We start from the raw sequence: 13612 nt of genomic DNA on the forward strand, positions 1-13612 counted from the left end.
GGTGGAGGCGAACTCGCTGGGGTCTTTTAAAAGACTTCTGGATGAGTATATGGGGTTTTATGGGATTGGGGGTTATAGATAGGTGTTGATGTGATCGGCGCAACTCGTGGGCCGAAGGGCCTGTTTGTGCTGTAGTGTTCTATGTTCTATGACACTCACTGACCCATATCACTCCTTGCAGCTGATGCATAATTGGAGCCAGCAGGGAAAAATAAAAGGACAAGATTCTCCATGAGTTAGACTGCATTTATACAGATTTTTGTGCGAACACACTTGGAATATAGCGTGCAGCTTTGGTCTTCCTACCTACGGATATGTGTGCCAAAGAAGGAGTGTAGTGGAGGTTCACTATGAGGATAACGGGGTTGGCTGGTGTGGAAAAATTGCTTCAACTGGGCCTGCTAAACTAAACTGGAGTTTAGAAGGATGACAGGAGATTGAATTGAAATGTATTAAAACATAGCGTGAGAACTTTCCTGCTCTTTTTAAGTTGGCACTACAGTTTTTAAATTTGGCTCAAAAGGCTTAATGCCTTATCTGTAAATCTGTGCTCTATTAGATATCTCGTGGCAGCATGACTCTCGTTATATATACGGTTCCCGACCAGAGTCACAAGGAGGTAATCCTTGCCACCCAGTAGTCAGTCCCTTACTTGCCTAACTGGATCCAATACAGTCGAAAGAGAACTACCTCAGAATGAATGAATTATGTTAGCTAACAGGTCAACAAGCATTCACCTGCCTGATGCCAGCCTGTGGCTAGACACCAGCCGTACATGAAGGCAGTGGAATCCTTTTCTTGTGATAAAATTGTGGAGCTTAGAGACGAGTATGTAATGCAATGTGCCTGCATCCCGAAGCAACAGGCTTCCTGCAGTCTGTGCAAAACCTCATGCTCGCTCCTTCTATTTGTCTCTGGCAAGAGGGAATGAGCTGAAAGTGTTTTTCATTCTACGGTGTCTCAATGATCTCCCTCACATAGTAGGGCACTGCTAGTTTTGAGATGCTGCTTATATCCACTGCAACAGCCTGAAAGAAGTCAGAGATATGAAAAGTGAGACTTCAAGTCACCTTGGACCGTCTTAAATCAATCAATTTTCATCTTGCTTCGAGGTTGCAGTTCCAACTGCAGAGTTGACAAGATTTCACTCACAATTAGTGAGCCAAAAATATCTTGTGAACATGTTATTGCTGGAATAAAAGAACTACTCTCTGTGGATAAGACTTCCTGCTAAAATGCCCACTGTTTCTCCATTCTTCTATATAGGCATTCTTCATCCTCTCAGCCATCTTTAATTCCAAGAAAGCGCAAACAGGTCACCATGTCTGGGTAACCAAACATAACAAAGGTTAGATGCATTACTTCTCAGGCTCAAACTTCAGCCCAGTATAGTTAAACCTCCAAAGACAAATGTACAAAACATACAGCAGTAAAACATAAATGATTCAGTAACCAATCTGCAACTATTCCATCTTTTTAAATGCACTGATAGGAGTGGGGTTAATGGTTTGGAATCTGTTATGGTCATCTGTGTGAGGGCAAGTTGGTGCTGAAGCTGCTAAATATCAACAGTGGGCTGCTTATCAATGTTGCTCAATGCTTCTTACTAATGTCTCTGCTCAGCATACTGCCAGCAGCTTTAGGTGTGTGCAATCTCCTTGCCAAGATGACATCTCAGCAGTGTGGGCGCACAATTTGGATACTATTTTGAAACCTTAAATATCAGATGGCCACTCTGTGCTGCCTTATGATTTGTGGCAACAAATACAAAAGTTTCATCTAAGCTAGCAAGTCAAATTAGTGATGAAATATCTGTAGGTGGAATGCCCTTGAAAACTTAAAAAACACATTAACAAATAAGCAATATTGAATTGAGTTTATATTCATAGTCATACCTGAAAGACAGCGTGAGAACGTGAAGAATTGGCGTTAACATCAGTAGGATGTTGTGTTCTATTTTTATTCCCGTAATCCAACATCTGAAGGAGCTGTTTTGAAGATGTCGGCTACAAAATATTTTTACAAAGAAAGGCATTCAGCTTCCATCAATAGTTTTATACAAAAGTCAGTCAGATCATAAACAGAATGCTTGTCGAACATTTCTGCAACTCATTTTCTTGTGTTAGGTGATTTTTATGACTCTGGATGAAGTTAATATTTCAGTTCTAATAAACCCCTCACCCTCACGTCCTCAAAGAGGCCTCAAAATTCCAAAGTTAATATTGATCGATCTGGTAAAAACTGAACAGAGTTTCAAATTGGGAAAGAGAATGCTTCAGGCATCAGCAAAATTTCCCTTGTCTCTTTTCAGCAATATTCAAAAACATGTTGAAGTTGTTTATCTTACACCACCAGGACAATGCACAAAGATTAAATTTCAAACTATCACAACAATCTAAACTACAAGAGAAAAATCTGCTGATTGGTAGAGTACAGACCATACTCTGTCAATTACCAACAAATCAGCCCACACTTGCAAAGTATCCAATGTTAGCTGCAATTTTGCAATTGTTCTGCATGTGCTACTCAATCCTGACTACTAATAGCTACACTAACAACCAATTCCAGATAACAAGTCAAACTTGTAATGCGATTGAATTATTTTTGCTAAAAGCAACATATATTCATATGCGGGTATCCATTCCCTGCAAACAAAAGGAATATGTTCAAGGCTTGCGGCTTCTGAGTAGCATAGGCATTTGGGAAGTCTAGAGGAACTATGCTATTTGGCCCTTTGAGCCCGCTCTACTATTCAGGAAGGTCATAGCTGATCTGATTGTGGCCTCAATTTCACATTCCTCCACACTCCAAAGATGTGCAGGTTAGGTTGACTGGCCATCATAAATTGCCACTTAGTGTCAGAGGGTTTTGCCGGTTAAAGACATGGGGTTACGGGGATAGGGAGCGTGTGCAATTGTGGTTAGTGCAGACTCAATGGGCCAAATGGCCTCTTTCTACATTGTAGGGAGTCTATCTACTTTGAATCCTTTGTTAGTCAAAGATCTACCTATGCTTTAAAAATATTCAATGATCCTGCCTCAATCGCTCTCTGGGGAAGTACGTTTCACAAGACTTATTGAGTCATAGAGGTTTACATCATGGAAACAGGCCCTTTAGCCCAACTTGTCCATGCCACTCTTTTTTTTTAAACCCCTAAGCCAGTCCCAATTGCTTGTGTTTGGTCCATATCCCTCCATATCCTTGTAACTGTCTAAATGCTTTTTAAAAGACAAAAGTGTACTTGCCTCTCCTACAACATCTGGCAGATCATTCCAGACACTCACAATGCTTTGTCTGAAAAAATTGCCCTTCTGGACACTTTTGCATTTCTTCCCTCTCACCTTAAACCTATACCCTCTAGTTTTAGACTCCCCTATCTTTGGGAAAAGATATTGACTATTTAGCTGATCTATGCCCCTCATTATTTTATAGACCTCTATAAGATCACCTCGAAGATTCTTACGCTCCAGAGAAAAAAGTCCCAATCTGTCTAGCCTCTCCTTATAACTCAAACCATCAACTCCCGGTAGCATCCTAGTAAATCTTTTCTGCACTCCATCTAGTTTAATAATATCCTTTCTATAATAGGGTGACCAGAACTATGCACAGTATTCCAAGTGTGGCCTAACCAATGTCTTGTTCAACTTCAACAAGATGTCCCAACTCCTGTATTCAATGTTCTGACCAATGAAACCAAGCATGCTGAGTGGCTTCTTCACTTCTCTGTCCACCTGTCATTTCATTTTCAAAGAGCTACAAATCTATACCCTTAGATCTCTTTGTTCTGTAATCTCCCCAACACCCTACCATTAACTGAATAAGTGCTGCCCTAGTTTGATCTACCAAAATACATTACTTTGCATTTATCTAAATTAAACTCTATCTGCCATTCGTCAGCCCACTGGCCCTATTGATCAAGATCCCATTGTATTCCTAGATAACCTTCTTCCTGTCCACTATGCTATCAATCTTGGTGCTATCTGCAAATTTGCTAACAATGCCTACTAAATTCTCATCCAAGCCATGACTGTAAATGACAAATAACTGTGGGCCCAGCACTGATTCCTGAAGCACACCACTACTCACAGGCCTGCCTTGTCATCAAGCCGATTTCGTATCCATTTAGCTATCTCACCCTGGATCCCACGAGATTTAACCTTATGCAACAACCTACCATGTGGTACCTTGTCAAGGACCTTTAAGAGGGGAAACCTCTTATTTTTAAACTGTGTCTTCCACTTCTAACTTCTCCCACAAGGGGATATATCCTTTCAGCATTCATCCTGTTAAGCCTTCTAAGGATCTTGTATATTTTTCAATAAGTTCATCTCTCATTCTTCTAAATTCCAATGGATATAGGCCCAACCTGTCTAACCTACCATCATAAGATAATCCCACCCCCCCATCCCAATATCAGTTAAGTGAATCTTCCCTGAACTGTTTCTCCCGCATTTATACCTTTTCTAGAGACCAAAATAGCACACATTTCTTCAAAAATGGCTTCATCAACACTCTATGCAACTGTAACAAAATATCCTTACTTTTACATTCCATTGCCTTTGCAATTAACAAAAACATTTGCCTTCCTAATCATCTGCGGCTCCTGCATATCAACTTTTGGTGATTTATGGACCAAAACACCCAAATCCCTCTGTACCACTGAGTTCTGTAATCTCTCTAGCTTTCCGTTGTTTTCTCCATGGCAACATCCAGGTCAGCACTGACCTGCCAAACATTCGGTACCCAGTTCTCCTATTGTTGTGATCATTTGAAATTTGGCATTCTTGGGTTTAGCAAGCATTCAGAAAATGAAAGTAATTGTTTTCTTCTAAATCAAAGCTGCAAATCTTTCCCCTGTATTAACCATTTTGTTCTCTCATGAAGGCCTCAATTCAAATGTAAGACTATGTCCAACATCATCTGTCATTTTGTTCAAATGTCCCAAAATTGACAGAGGGCAACTTGTTAAACCAGATTCGATTTTAATCTCATGTCCAAATACATACATTTCCAGCAGGGATCACTGGACGGTAAGCAGAAGCAAAACCCTGGACTGATTTTACCAGCCTTATGCCTGGACAAGGAGGGCAAATGCAAAGCCTCACATTACATCACACAGCCAAGTCCACCAGTGATTAGGGCTTTTGGCGAGGGCGGGGGAATAGGTGTCGAATTTGCTCAAAAATGAGTAAATTATGCTTTTTTTTTCAGTGGAAGTTCTAAAATTAATCTCCCACACGCTGTGCACTGCAGAGTGCCCTAGTGCAAATAGTCAGTGGGTGGGGCCTTTCTCACCTAGAAAGCCAGCAGCATAACGCCAAATGGGCCACTGCACATGCACCGATCTGTCAGTGCCGAGATCGATGCATGCACCGTGGCACTCGTCTGCCAGCCTCCCGATCATTGGCCAGCCCCACGATCCTGCAACGCTGATCCCCTCCATGGCCTGATGGCTCCCCAAGCATGTTGGACCCAGCCCTGGACACCACCCCCCATTTGCCTCGGTCGCTGCTCCGACCAAATGTAGAACATTCAAGTCAGAAGAAATGAATTCTCAATATAGCATAAATGAATAACATTTTTTTTAAAAAAAAGTACCTTGTGTAGTGTTAAGCCTTGGACAATGACTCCACTTTGAGCGTCCTCTCGCACTGCCAAGGATCTGGAGTTGGTCAACAGGTCTCGGACCTCCTCATTGTACACCTCAAAATAAAATAAATTGATTAGAATTTCAAGGTGCAAGCAGCATTTCTACACTCTTATGCAAGGAGGATCAGTTTAGCTGATGTATTGTCAGCACTCCCTAACCCTCCCACGCAATTCCCTCCACCCGCCCCCTCTCTATTGCTAAGTAATGAGTTCAATCCAGTCTTCATTTGAATTTTGTATGCGTACATCTGCAATACTTAAGGTAGAATGATCAAGAATGGAAATGGCAAGAAACAATTTTGACTTCTAGGTCAGCAGCAAATTATTATTGGCCAGCCCTCTCAAAATAGATAAGATTGTCCTTCACGAGTCTGAAGATAGCTGATTCGTAATCTTCATAGCACATAGAAACATAGAAAATAGGAGCAGGACTAGATCATTCAGCCTTTTAAGCTTGCTCTGCCGTTTGTTGTGATCATGACTGATCAGCCAATTTAGTAACCTGTTCCAGCTTTTCCCCACAAGAGTGACGTCTAACTCCTTCTTGAAAACAAACAATTTGTGGCCTCAACTGCTTTCTGTGGTCAAAAATTCCATAGGCTCACTATTCTGGGTGAAGAAATTTCTCTTCATCTCTGTCCTAAACGGACTAGCTCGTATCCTCAGACTGTGACCCCTAGTTCTTGATTCCCCCACCATCAGGAGCATTCTACCTACCCTGTCTTGACCCTTTACTGTTTAATAGGTTTTTAAGATCCCCTCATCGATTCAATATCTCATCATGCTGCATTTCTGCCATCCCAGGAATCGGTCTGGTAAATCTTTGGTGCGCTCCATCCATAGCAAGAACATCTTTCCTCAGATAAGGAGACTAAAATTGCAAACAATATTACAGATGTGATCTCACCAAAACATTGTATAACTGCAGGCACCTGTACATGAATCCTCTCACTATGAAGGCCAATATACCATATGCCTTCTTCACCCGACTGCATCTGCATGCTTACTTACAGCGACTAGTGTACAAGGCTACCTAGGTCTTACTGCATATTCTATCTTCTATCAGAGGATTGGACAAAAACTCAGTTGTTCCCTTGTTTAAGGAAGGAAGCAGGGATAATCCAAGAAATTATAGGCAGGTGGGGAAGCTTTTGGAGAAGATGAGGGACAGGATATGTGCACATTTAGAAGAAAATGGACTAATTAGTACAGGCAGCATGCTTTTCTACAGGGAAGCTCATGTCTCACCAACTTGATTGAGTGTTTTGAAGAGGTAGCAAAGATAATCAATGAGGGAAGGGCTGTGGATATAGTTTGTATGGACTTCAGTAAGGCTTTTGTCAAGGTCTCATATAGTAGGCTGATACAAACACTAAAATCACATGAGATTTGCAGTGCTCTGGCCAGATGGGTACAGAACTGGCTTGGTTATAGAAGACAGAGTAGCAGTGGAAGGGTGTTTTTTAGAATGGCGGTCTGTAGCTATTGGTACTCCAGAAGGATCAGTTGTTGTTTATAGCTTATATAAATGATCTGGAGGAAAATGTGGGTGGGGTCTGATTAGTAAGTTTACAGATGAAATGAAGATTGGTGGAGTCGTTAATGGTGCTCTGCTGTGACTTCTCAGCCTGAGTTTGGAGAAGGCAACCTGCTTGGGAGCCCAATATCTAACATCTATCTACGTGACCAATCCAATGAAGCTGATGACAGATGATCATAGTCTCATTGCTTGAGTTGTCCATTTGAGGGAAGACACTGCTGTTCTTTAATTTAAGAACATAAGAACATAAGAAATAGGAGCAGGAGTAGGCCATCTAGCCCTTCGAGCCTGCCCCGCCATTCAATAAGATCATGGCTGATCTGTCGTGGCTCAGTTCCACATTCCCGCCCTCTCCCCATAACCCTTAATCCCCTCTCTTATCAAAAACCCATCAACCCGCGTCTTAAAAATATTTAGCGATGCAGCCTCCACCACTTCAACGGGCAGAGAATTCCAGAGATTCACCACCCTTTGAGTGAAGAAGTTCCTCCTCAACTCCGTTCTAAACCGCCCCCCCCCTTTATCTTGAGGCTGTGCCCCCTAGTCCTACTGTCTTTTTTGAGCAGGAAGAGTCTCTCCACCTCTATCCTATCCATCCCATTCATCATCTTATACGTCTCAATGAGATCTCCCCTCATTCTTCTAAACTCTAACGAGTACAAGCCTAGTTTATTCAGCCTCTCCCTCATAGCTCAACCCCCTCAACTCCGGTATCAGCCTAGTAAACCTCCTCTGCACTCCCTCCAAGGCCAAAATATCCTTGCGCAGGTGCAGCGCCCAAAACTGCACACAGTACTCCAGCTGCGGCCTCACCAATGCCCTATACAGCCGCAGCAAGACCTCCCTACTTTTATATTCAATCCCCCTCGCTATGAAGGCCAGCATCCCATTCGCCTTCCTGACAAGATCTTCTGCAGGCAGCATTGATGGTGTGACGTCAGCACCTCAGGTTTCAGCCTCATGCAGCAAGGTAGGAACCTTGATCGCCTAGTTTTGATGTCTCAGTCTTCCTCAGTTGGACAAAGGCAGCAGCAGCAGATTTCAAGTGATGCTGGATTTCTTCAATGTCAGCATTCTGTGAAAGATAACTTCCCAGATACTACAAATGTTCTATATTTTCCAGGCGCTAGTTATGAATCAATGCAGCTTGCTGATGGAAGACTTTGGTCTTCTGGATATTGAATGCAAGTCCTTCATTCTCACATGCCTCAGTAAATACGTTGATGATTCTCCAGATATCTGTTTCTGACAGTGCTTATTGACTGAGCATCATTAGTGTATTGGAGCTCAATGACTGAAGTTAGCATCGTCTTTGTACCTGACTGGAGTTATCCGAGATTAAGTTACTATCCACCTGATAAATAAGCTGCACTCCAACATTCTCTCCAGTCAGATGGAGCATGGTAGCAACTAACCAACTTAGCACTCTTGACTATAGGTTGCTGCTTGCTAGATATATTTACTCAGCTATTGATGAAGATTCACATGACACTGTACGTATATAAACCAAACCAATCTCTGTATCGGACAAAAGAGGGCATGAAACTAACCAACTTCAGCCCAGTGTGCTTCTTAGACCCAAAAAAGAATGTGCAATTTGAAATATAACATTAAAAACATGGTGCTGGTTACATATTAATTCTAATTTAAACAAAATCTGTGCAAGATATTTCTTGACTATCAGTCTGCTTCACACAAACTTGATTATGGGTCAGTTTCTTGTAACTATTTGGTTAATTTGCAAATTTCTTCCAACAGAAAAGGTCAATTTTTCTGAACGTAGAGAAACTCCCCGCTCCAACTGTAATCTCAAAGCATCAATTTCATTCTATGATGGGAAAATAAGACTTGGCAATCTTATAAAACTAAATTCAGCCAATTTATCATCTGTCCTGAATTATACGCCGAAGAGCATTTAAATTGATTGACTCAACCCTGACGTTGCCTCACGAAGTAATTAAACTGAGATGCTTACTTAACTATCAAATATTGCAGACTAAAAATTCATCTGCTCCCGTTTTTGAGCAAAGGTTGTAATTCGCAACTTGCCCAAAACCTTTCATGTAAAGTCAGGGAGCACATAACCATCATGCTGCCTGCTTCTTTTCATGAGGAGCTTTATAACATGCCTGGCTAGCAGCGTTCCAACTAGCCTCCAGCTCCTAAAGACAATCTGTTCCTTTTAAAGAGAAGCTGCACTGAATTACAGCAGACTGACACTAAATGCTTTGCTGCGATCGTACACAAGGGGAAATGGCAGAAAGCATGTTCCCAGTTTTAGAGGTGCAGCACTTGAACTATTAACCATGGAGACAGGAGAGAGGCCTTTTTCCATGAGGGTCAGGGGGCCCTCAAAGCAAACCTTCTAAAGGGAATAAGAGCAAATTTCAAGGGAAGTCAATGTCAGACTTTGAGCATTGATGATCTGGCAGCAGCATGGAAAATTTAAAGACCTCACAGGGGTGTTAGAATGTAACCAAAGATAAGTTTGGATCAGTTGTAATGTGACGAATGGTAACATGCTATGAGGGTCAGCTGATCTGCTAAGCTATACAACCGATGATAAAATGATATGACCAGCTGATTCAGTATACATAAACAGTTGTAAATTGTGGAAGCTTAGAATTGCCCAAGGTGTGGCCTCAAGTGTTGGAGCAATGAAGTTTCTGTATTGAACTTTATTCTTTTGTTTTATTGCCTGTAACTGAACAGTTCTTTCTGCTAGATGAACAAAGGTGATCAACGGCAATGAAAAGATCATTATCTGACACCTCAATTACGTCAGTCTCAATCTCACTCCGTACAGGCTTCACATCCCTTCAGCTATTTAATTATGGCAAACATCAACCAAACACGTTGCAATACAACCCTTGACATTTCTCCCTCTCGCAGAAGATAGCCTCTAAGAGTGATCCCAATGGAGGAGATGGCTCTCCACATCTTAGGGCAGAACCTGTGCTATCTGTTCACACTAAGAACATTGAAGAGGAATGACAGGTAATGCTTTAAGTACCTTCTCAAATTCCTCCTCATATTATCTGGTATGAAAAGCAAGGTGCAGATGGTGTGACCGGGAAGTCATGCTTTCCTCAGCAGATCAAAGCTCTCCTTGAGATTTTGCACTTTCAGATGCCCAAGAGTTGCTGCTTGGTCAGTAATAGTACAAACTGGGAGGAAGATAGAGCAGCCACACACCAGCGATGAGGAAACACCATCACTTCAGTTGATCTGACACTCAGGCATTAGTTCAGATACTGGCACAGCACATAATGGGATAGAATCTGGATCTAAATGTGGCTTACCACTGGATATGAGTGGGCTGCTGTCAAGAGTTCATATGCCAATACCCCAGTCGGTCATGTTCACAGGTGGGTTCTACTACAGGGAGCTCAGATGGTGACTTCAATGGAGGGAAATGTTGATGTCCATATACAAAGAGGCTTGGCAAATTGGCAGGGTTTGCAGCCAGGGCATCATAAATTTTTAGCAATTAGAAAATTGCTAAACCCCTATTCTGTTAATCTCCTTTACTGGCAAATGAATAAATTTAAAAGTAAAAGAAATATGCTGACTTTCCATTTATCTCACATACACTGCCTCTCCTGCTCGTCACACATTCCACTCCCTGATACTTCAGATTACTGCAGATCCTGCCTCTTGCTGAACCCTTTGCTCCCTTTCTATTCTGATCTCCTGCAGCGAACTAAGTTCCTAGGAGAGTGGCTAAAGGCAGGAAGAGCAGCTACGATGTGCCAAAGGTAAGGAAGAAGTCAGAAAGTCAGTAACGAGACAGTAGTGAGGAGTGGCGGAGGTCGCAAATCAAATGGCAGATAATGAGAGAAACGGTCAGGGATAAGGGTCAAATTACACGAGGGCAATGGACAAATTCAGCCTTAAAAGCCTCCTCCCCTCACCCTGTAAAATGCCATGAGAAAAGTGGCCACTTATACACTGAGCAAGTAGAATCTGTGAGGAGCTGTTCCAACTCCAGATTCAGTCTTTCCATGTCACCTGCTCCAGCTCCTCCAATCACCTATACCTGCTGCTCCTTCAGAGACAAGATCTATGATTGAAGAAGCTGCAAGGGTGGGACAGAGTTATCTAATGATTGGAGGAGCTGCACTGTGATTCTTCTGCTTGTTCCGCTGCTGCCATTGAAAGGAGGCCATTTTAATGAAAAGGGTTTGAAGACTCTGGTTAGTCAGGAAGTGAGGAACCCTGTAGTGGAACTTGCTTCTTGCTATCATCCTGTGAATTCAACGAGGAGGAGATCAGCAATACTGCCAAAATCTGTCACTTCAATTATCACAAGGCCACAGTGTTGGCAGGCATCACCTGCAAACAAGACATTCAAATGTTGGAACAGTGAGAACAGCAACACCATGGTAATTCCCAGGATTCAGGAAGGCAAGAAATAGCTTATCTTGTTATATATCCATAGGGATTAAGCATCTTGTCAGGCAAGGGATTTTTAAATTGGGTATTTTCAATTAAGTTTGGGTAAAAATTGCCCTGCCTCTTGTCCCCTTGTAATTGATTGAAGCCATTTGGTAACTCGTGTGCTACTGTGGCACTTCACTGTCATGTTTTCTCTTCCTTTGCAGTAGAGTGTGTGTGTATGTGGGAGTGTATGTTATTTTGAAAAAAAGCTTTTGTTGTCAGCTATTGCTACCGTTTTGTAATGTTAATTTAAAAACTCAGAATTCAAAACTCAGCTTTCCTTGTGTCTTGTGGTTTAAAGTTTAAAGGTAATGATTATTGAGGATACTGATGAATTCTTTTAATTTTGCAACTGCACAAGTCCATGTACTTTTTATCATTTACCAAACTTCGCTGGATTCCGGGCAAGTGCCGGAAGATTGGAAAACGGCTAACGTTACGCCGCTGTTCAAAAAAGGTAGCAGGCAAAAGGCAGGGAATTATAGGCCGGTTAGTTTAACGTCCGTAGTTGGAAAAATGCTTGAATCCATCATCAAAGAAGAAATAGCGAGGCACCTGGAAAAGAATGGTTTGATAGAGCAGACGCAGCATGGATTCGTTAAGGGGAAGTCGTGTTTGACAAATTTATTGGATTTCTTTGAGGGTGTGACTAGTGCGGTAGACAGAGGGGAACCGGTGGATGTGGTGTTTGCGATTTTCAAAAGGTGTTTGATAAGGTGCCGCACAAAAGGTTGCTTCAGAAGGTTAGGGGGCATGGAGTTGGGGGTAAGGTGTTAGCGTGGATAGAGGATTGGTTGTCTAATAGGAGGCAGAGAGTTGGTACAATGAGTGCTATTCTGATTGGCGGTTGGTGACTAGTGGAGTGCCGCAGGGATCGGTGCTGGGGCCTCAACTATTTACCATTTATATAGATGATCTGGAGGAGGGGGCTGAGTGTAGGGTGACGAAATTTGCTGATGACACAAAGGTGAGTGGGAAAGCAAACTGTGCGGAGGGTGTGGAAAGTCTGCAGAGGGATCTGGATAGGTTGAGCGAGTGGGCGAGGACCAGGTACATGGAGTACAATGTTAGCAAGTGTGAGGTTATCCACTTGGCAGGAATAATAGTAGGAGGGATTACTATTTAAAGGGCGAAAAGCTGCAGCATGCTACGATGCAGAGGGACCTAGGGGTCCTTGTGCATGAGTCGCAAAAACCCAGTCTGCAGGTGCAGCAGGTGATCAAGAAGGCGAATGGGATGCTGGCCTTTATAGCAAGGGGGATAGAATATAAAAGCAGGGAGGTCTTGCTGCAACTGTACAGGGCACTGGTGAGGCCGCAGCTGGAGTACTGTGTGCAGTTTTGGTCGCCGCACTTGCGCAAGAATATTTTGGCCTTGGAGGGAGTGCAGAGGAGGTTCACCAGGCTGATACCGGAGATGAGGGGGTCAGACTATGAAGAGAGACTGAATAGACTGGGTCTGTACTCGTTGGAGTTTAGAAGGATGAGGGGGGATCTTATTGAGATGTATAAGATAATGAAAGGAATGGATAGGGTAGAGGTAGAGAGATTCTTCCCGCTCAGAAAAGACAGTAGGACTAGAGGGCACAGCCTCAAGATAAGGGGGGAGGGGTGCAGTTGAGAACGGAGTTGAGGAGGAACTTCTTCACTCAAAGGGTGGTGAATCTCTGGAATTCTCTGCTCATTGAAGTGGTGGAGGCTACCTCGCTAAATATATTTAAGTCACGGGTAGATAGGTTTTTGACAGACAAGGGAATTAAGGGTTATGGGGAGAAAGAGGGAAAGTGGAACTGATCCACTTCAGATCAGCCATGATCTTATTGAATGGCGAGGCAGGCTCGAAGGGCTAGATGGCCTGCTCCTGCTTCTTATGTTCTTACTTCTTATCATCTAGTAACACAAACAGCTGGGACGCCTTTCTAAAATATAGACAGATTGGGAAGAGGATATATGTTTGTATTCTATTCCAACTCTTGTCCCGCAT

General features: G+C 42.7%; 1 protein-coding gene across 2 annotated transcripts in view; it reads right to left on the reverse strand.

Annotated features, from left to right (window-relative positions):
• kif18a (kinesin family member 18A) overlaps window positions 1-13612 on the reverse strand; it is a 122821-nt gene that overhangs the window by 97255 nt on the left and 11954 nt on the right. For both annotated transcript variants that reach the window (XM_080189881.1, XM_080189880.1), the window contains exons 4-5: window positions 5599-5703; window positions 1896-2006 (exon numbers count right to left, since the gene is read on the reverse strand). In XM_080189881.1, the coding sequence (XP_080046007.1) occupies window positions 1896-2006; window positions 5599-5703 (216 nt within the window). The remainder of the gene's footprint in view (window positions 1-1895; window positions 2007-5598; window positions 5704-13612) is intronic.

The sequence above is a fragment of the Carcharhinus amblyrhynchos genome, chromosome 6, assembly GCF_965287045.1.
Source record: "Carcharhinus amblyrhynchos chromosome 6, sCarAmb.v2.hapA, whole genome shotgun sequence".
Classification (NCBI taxonomy): Eukaryota; Metazoa; Chordata; class Chondrichthyes; order Carcharhiniformes; family Carcharhinidae; genus Carcharhinus; species Carcharhinus amblyrhynchos.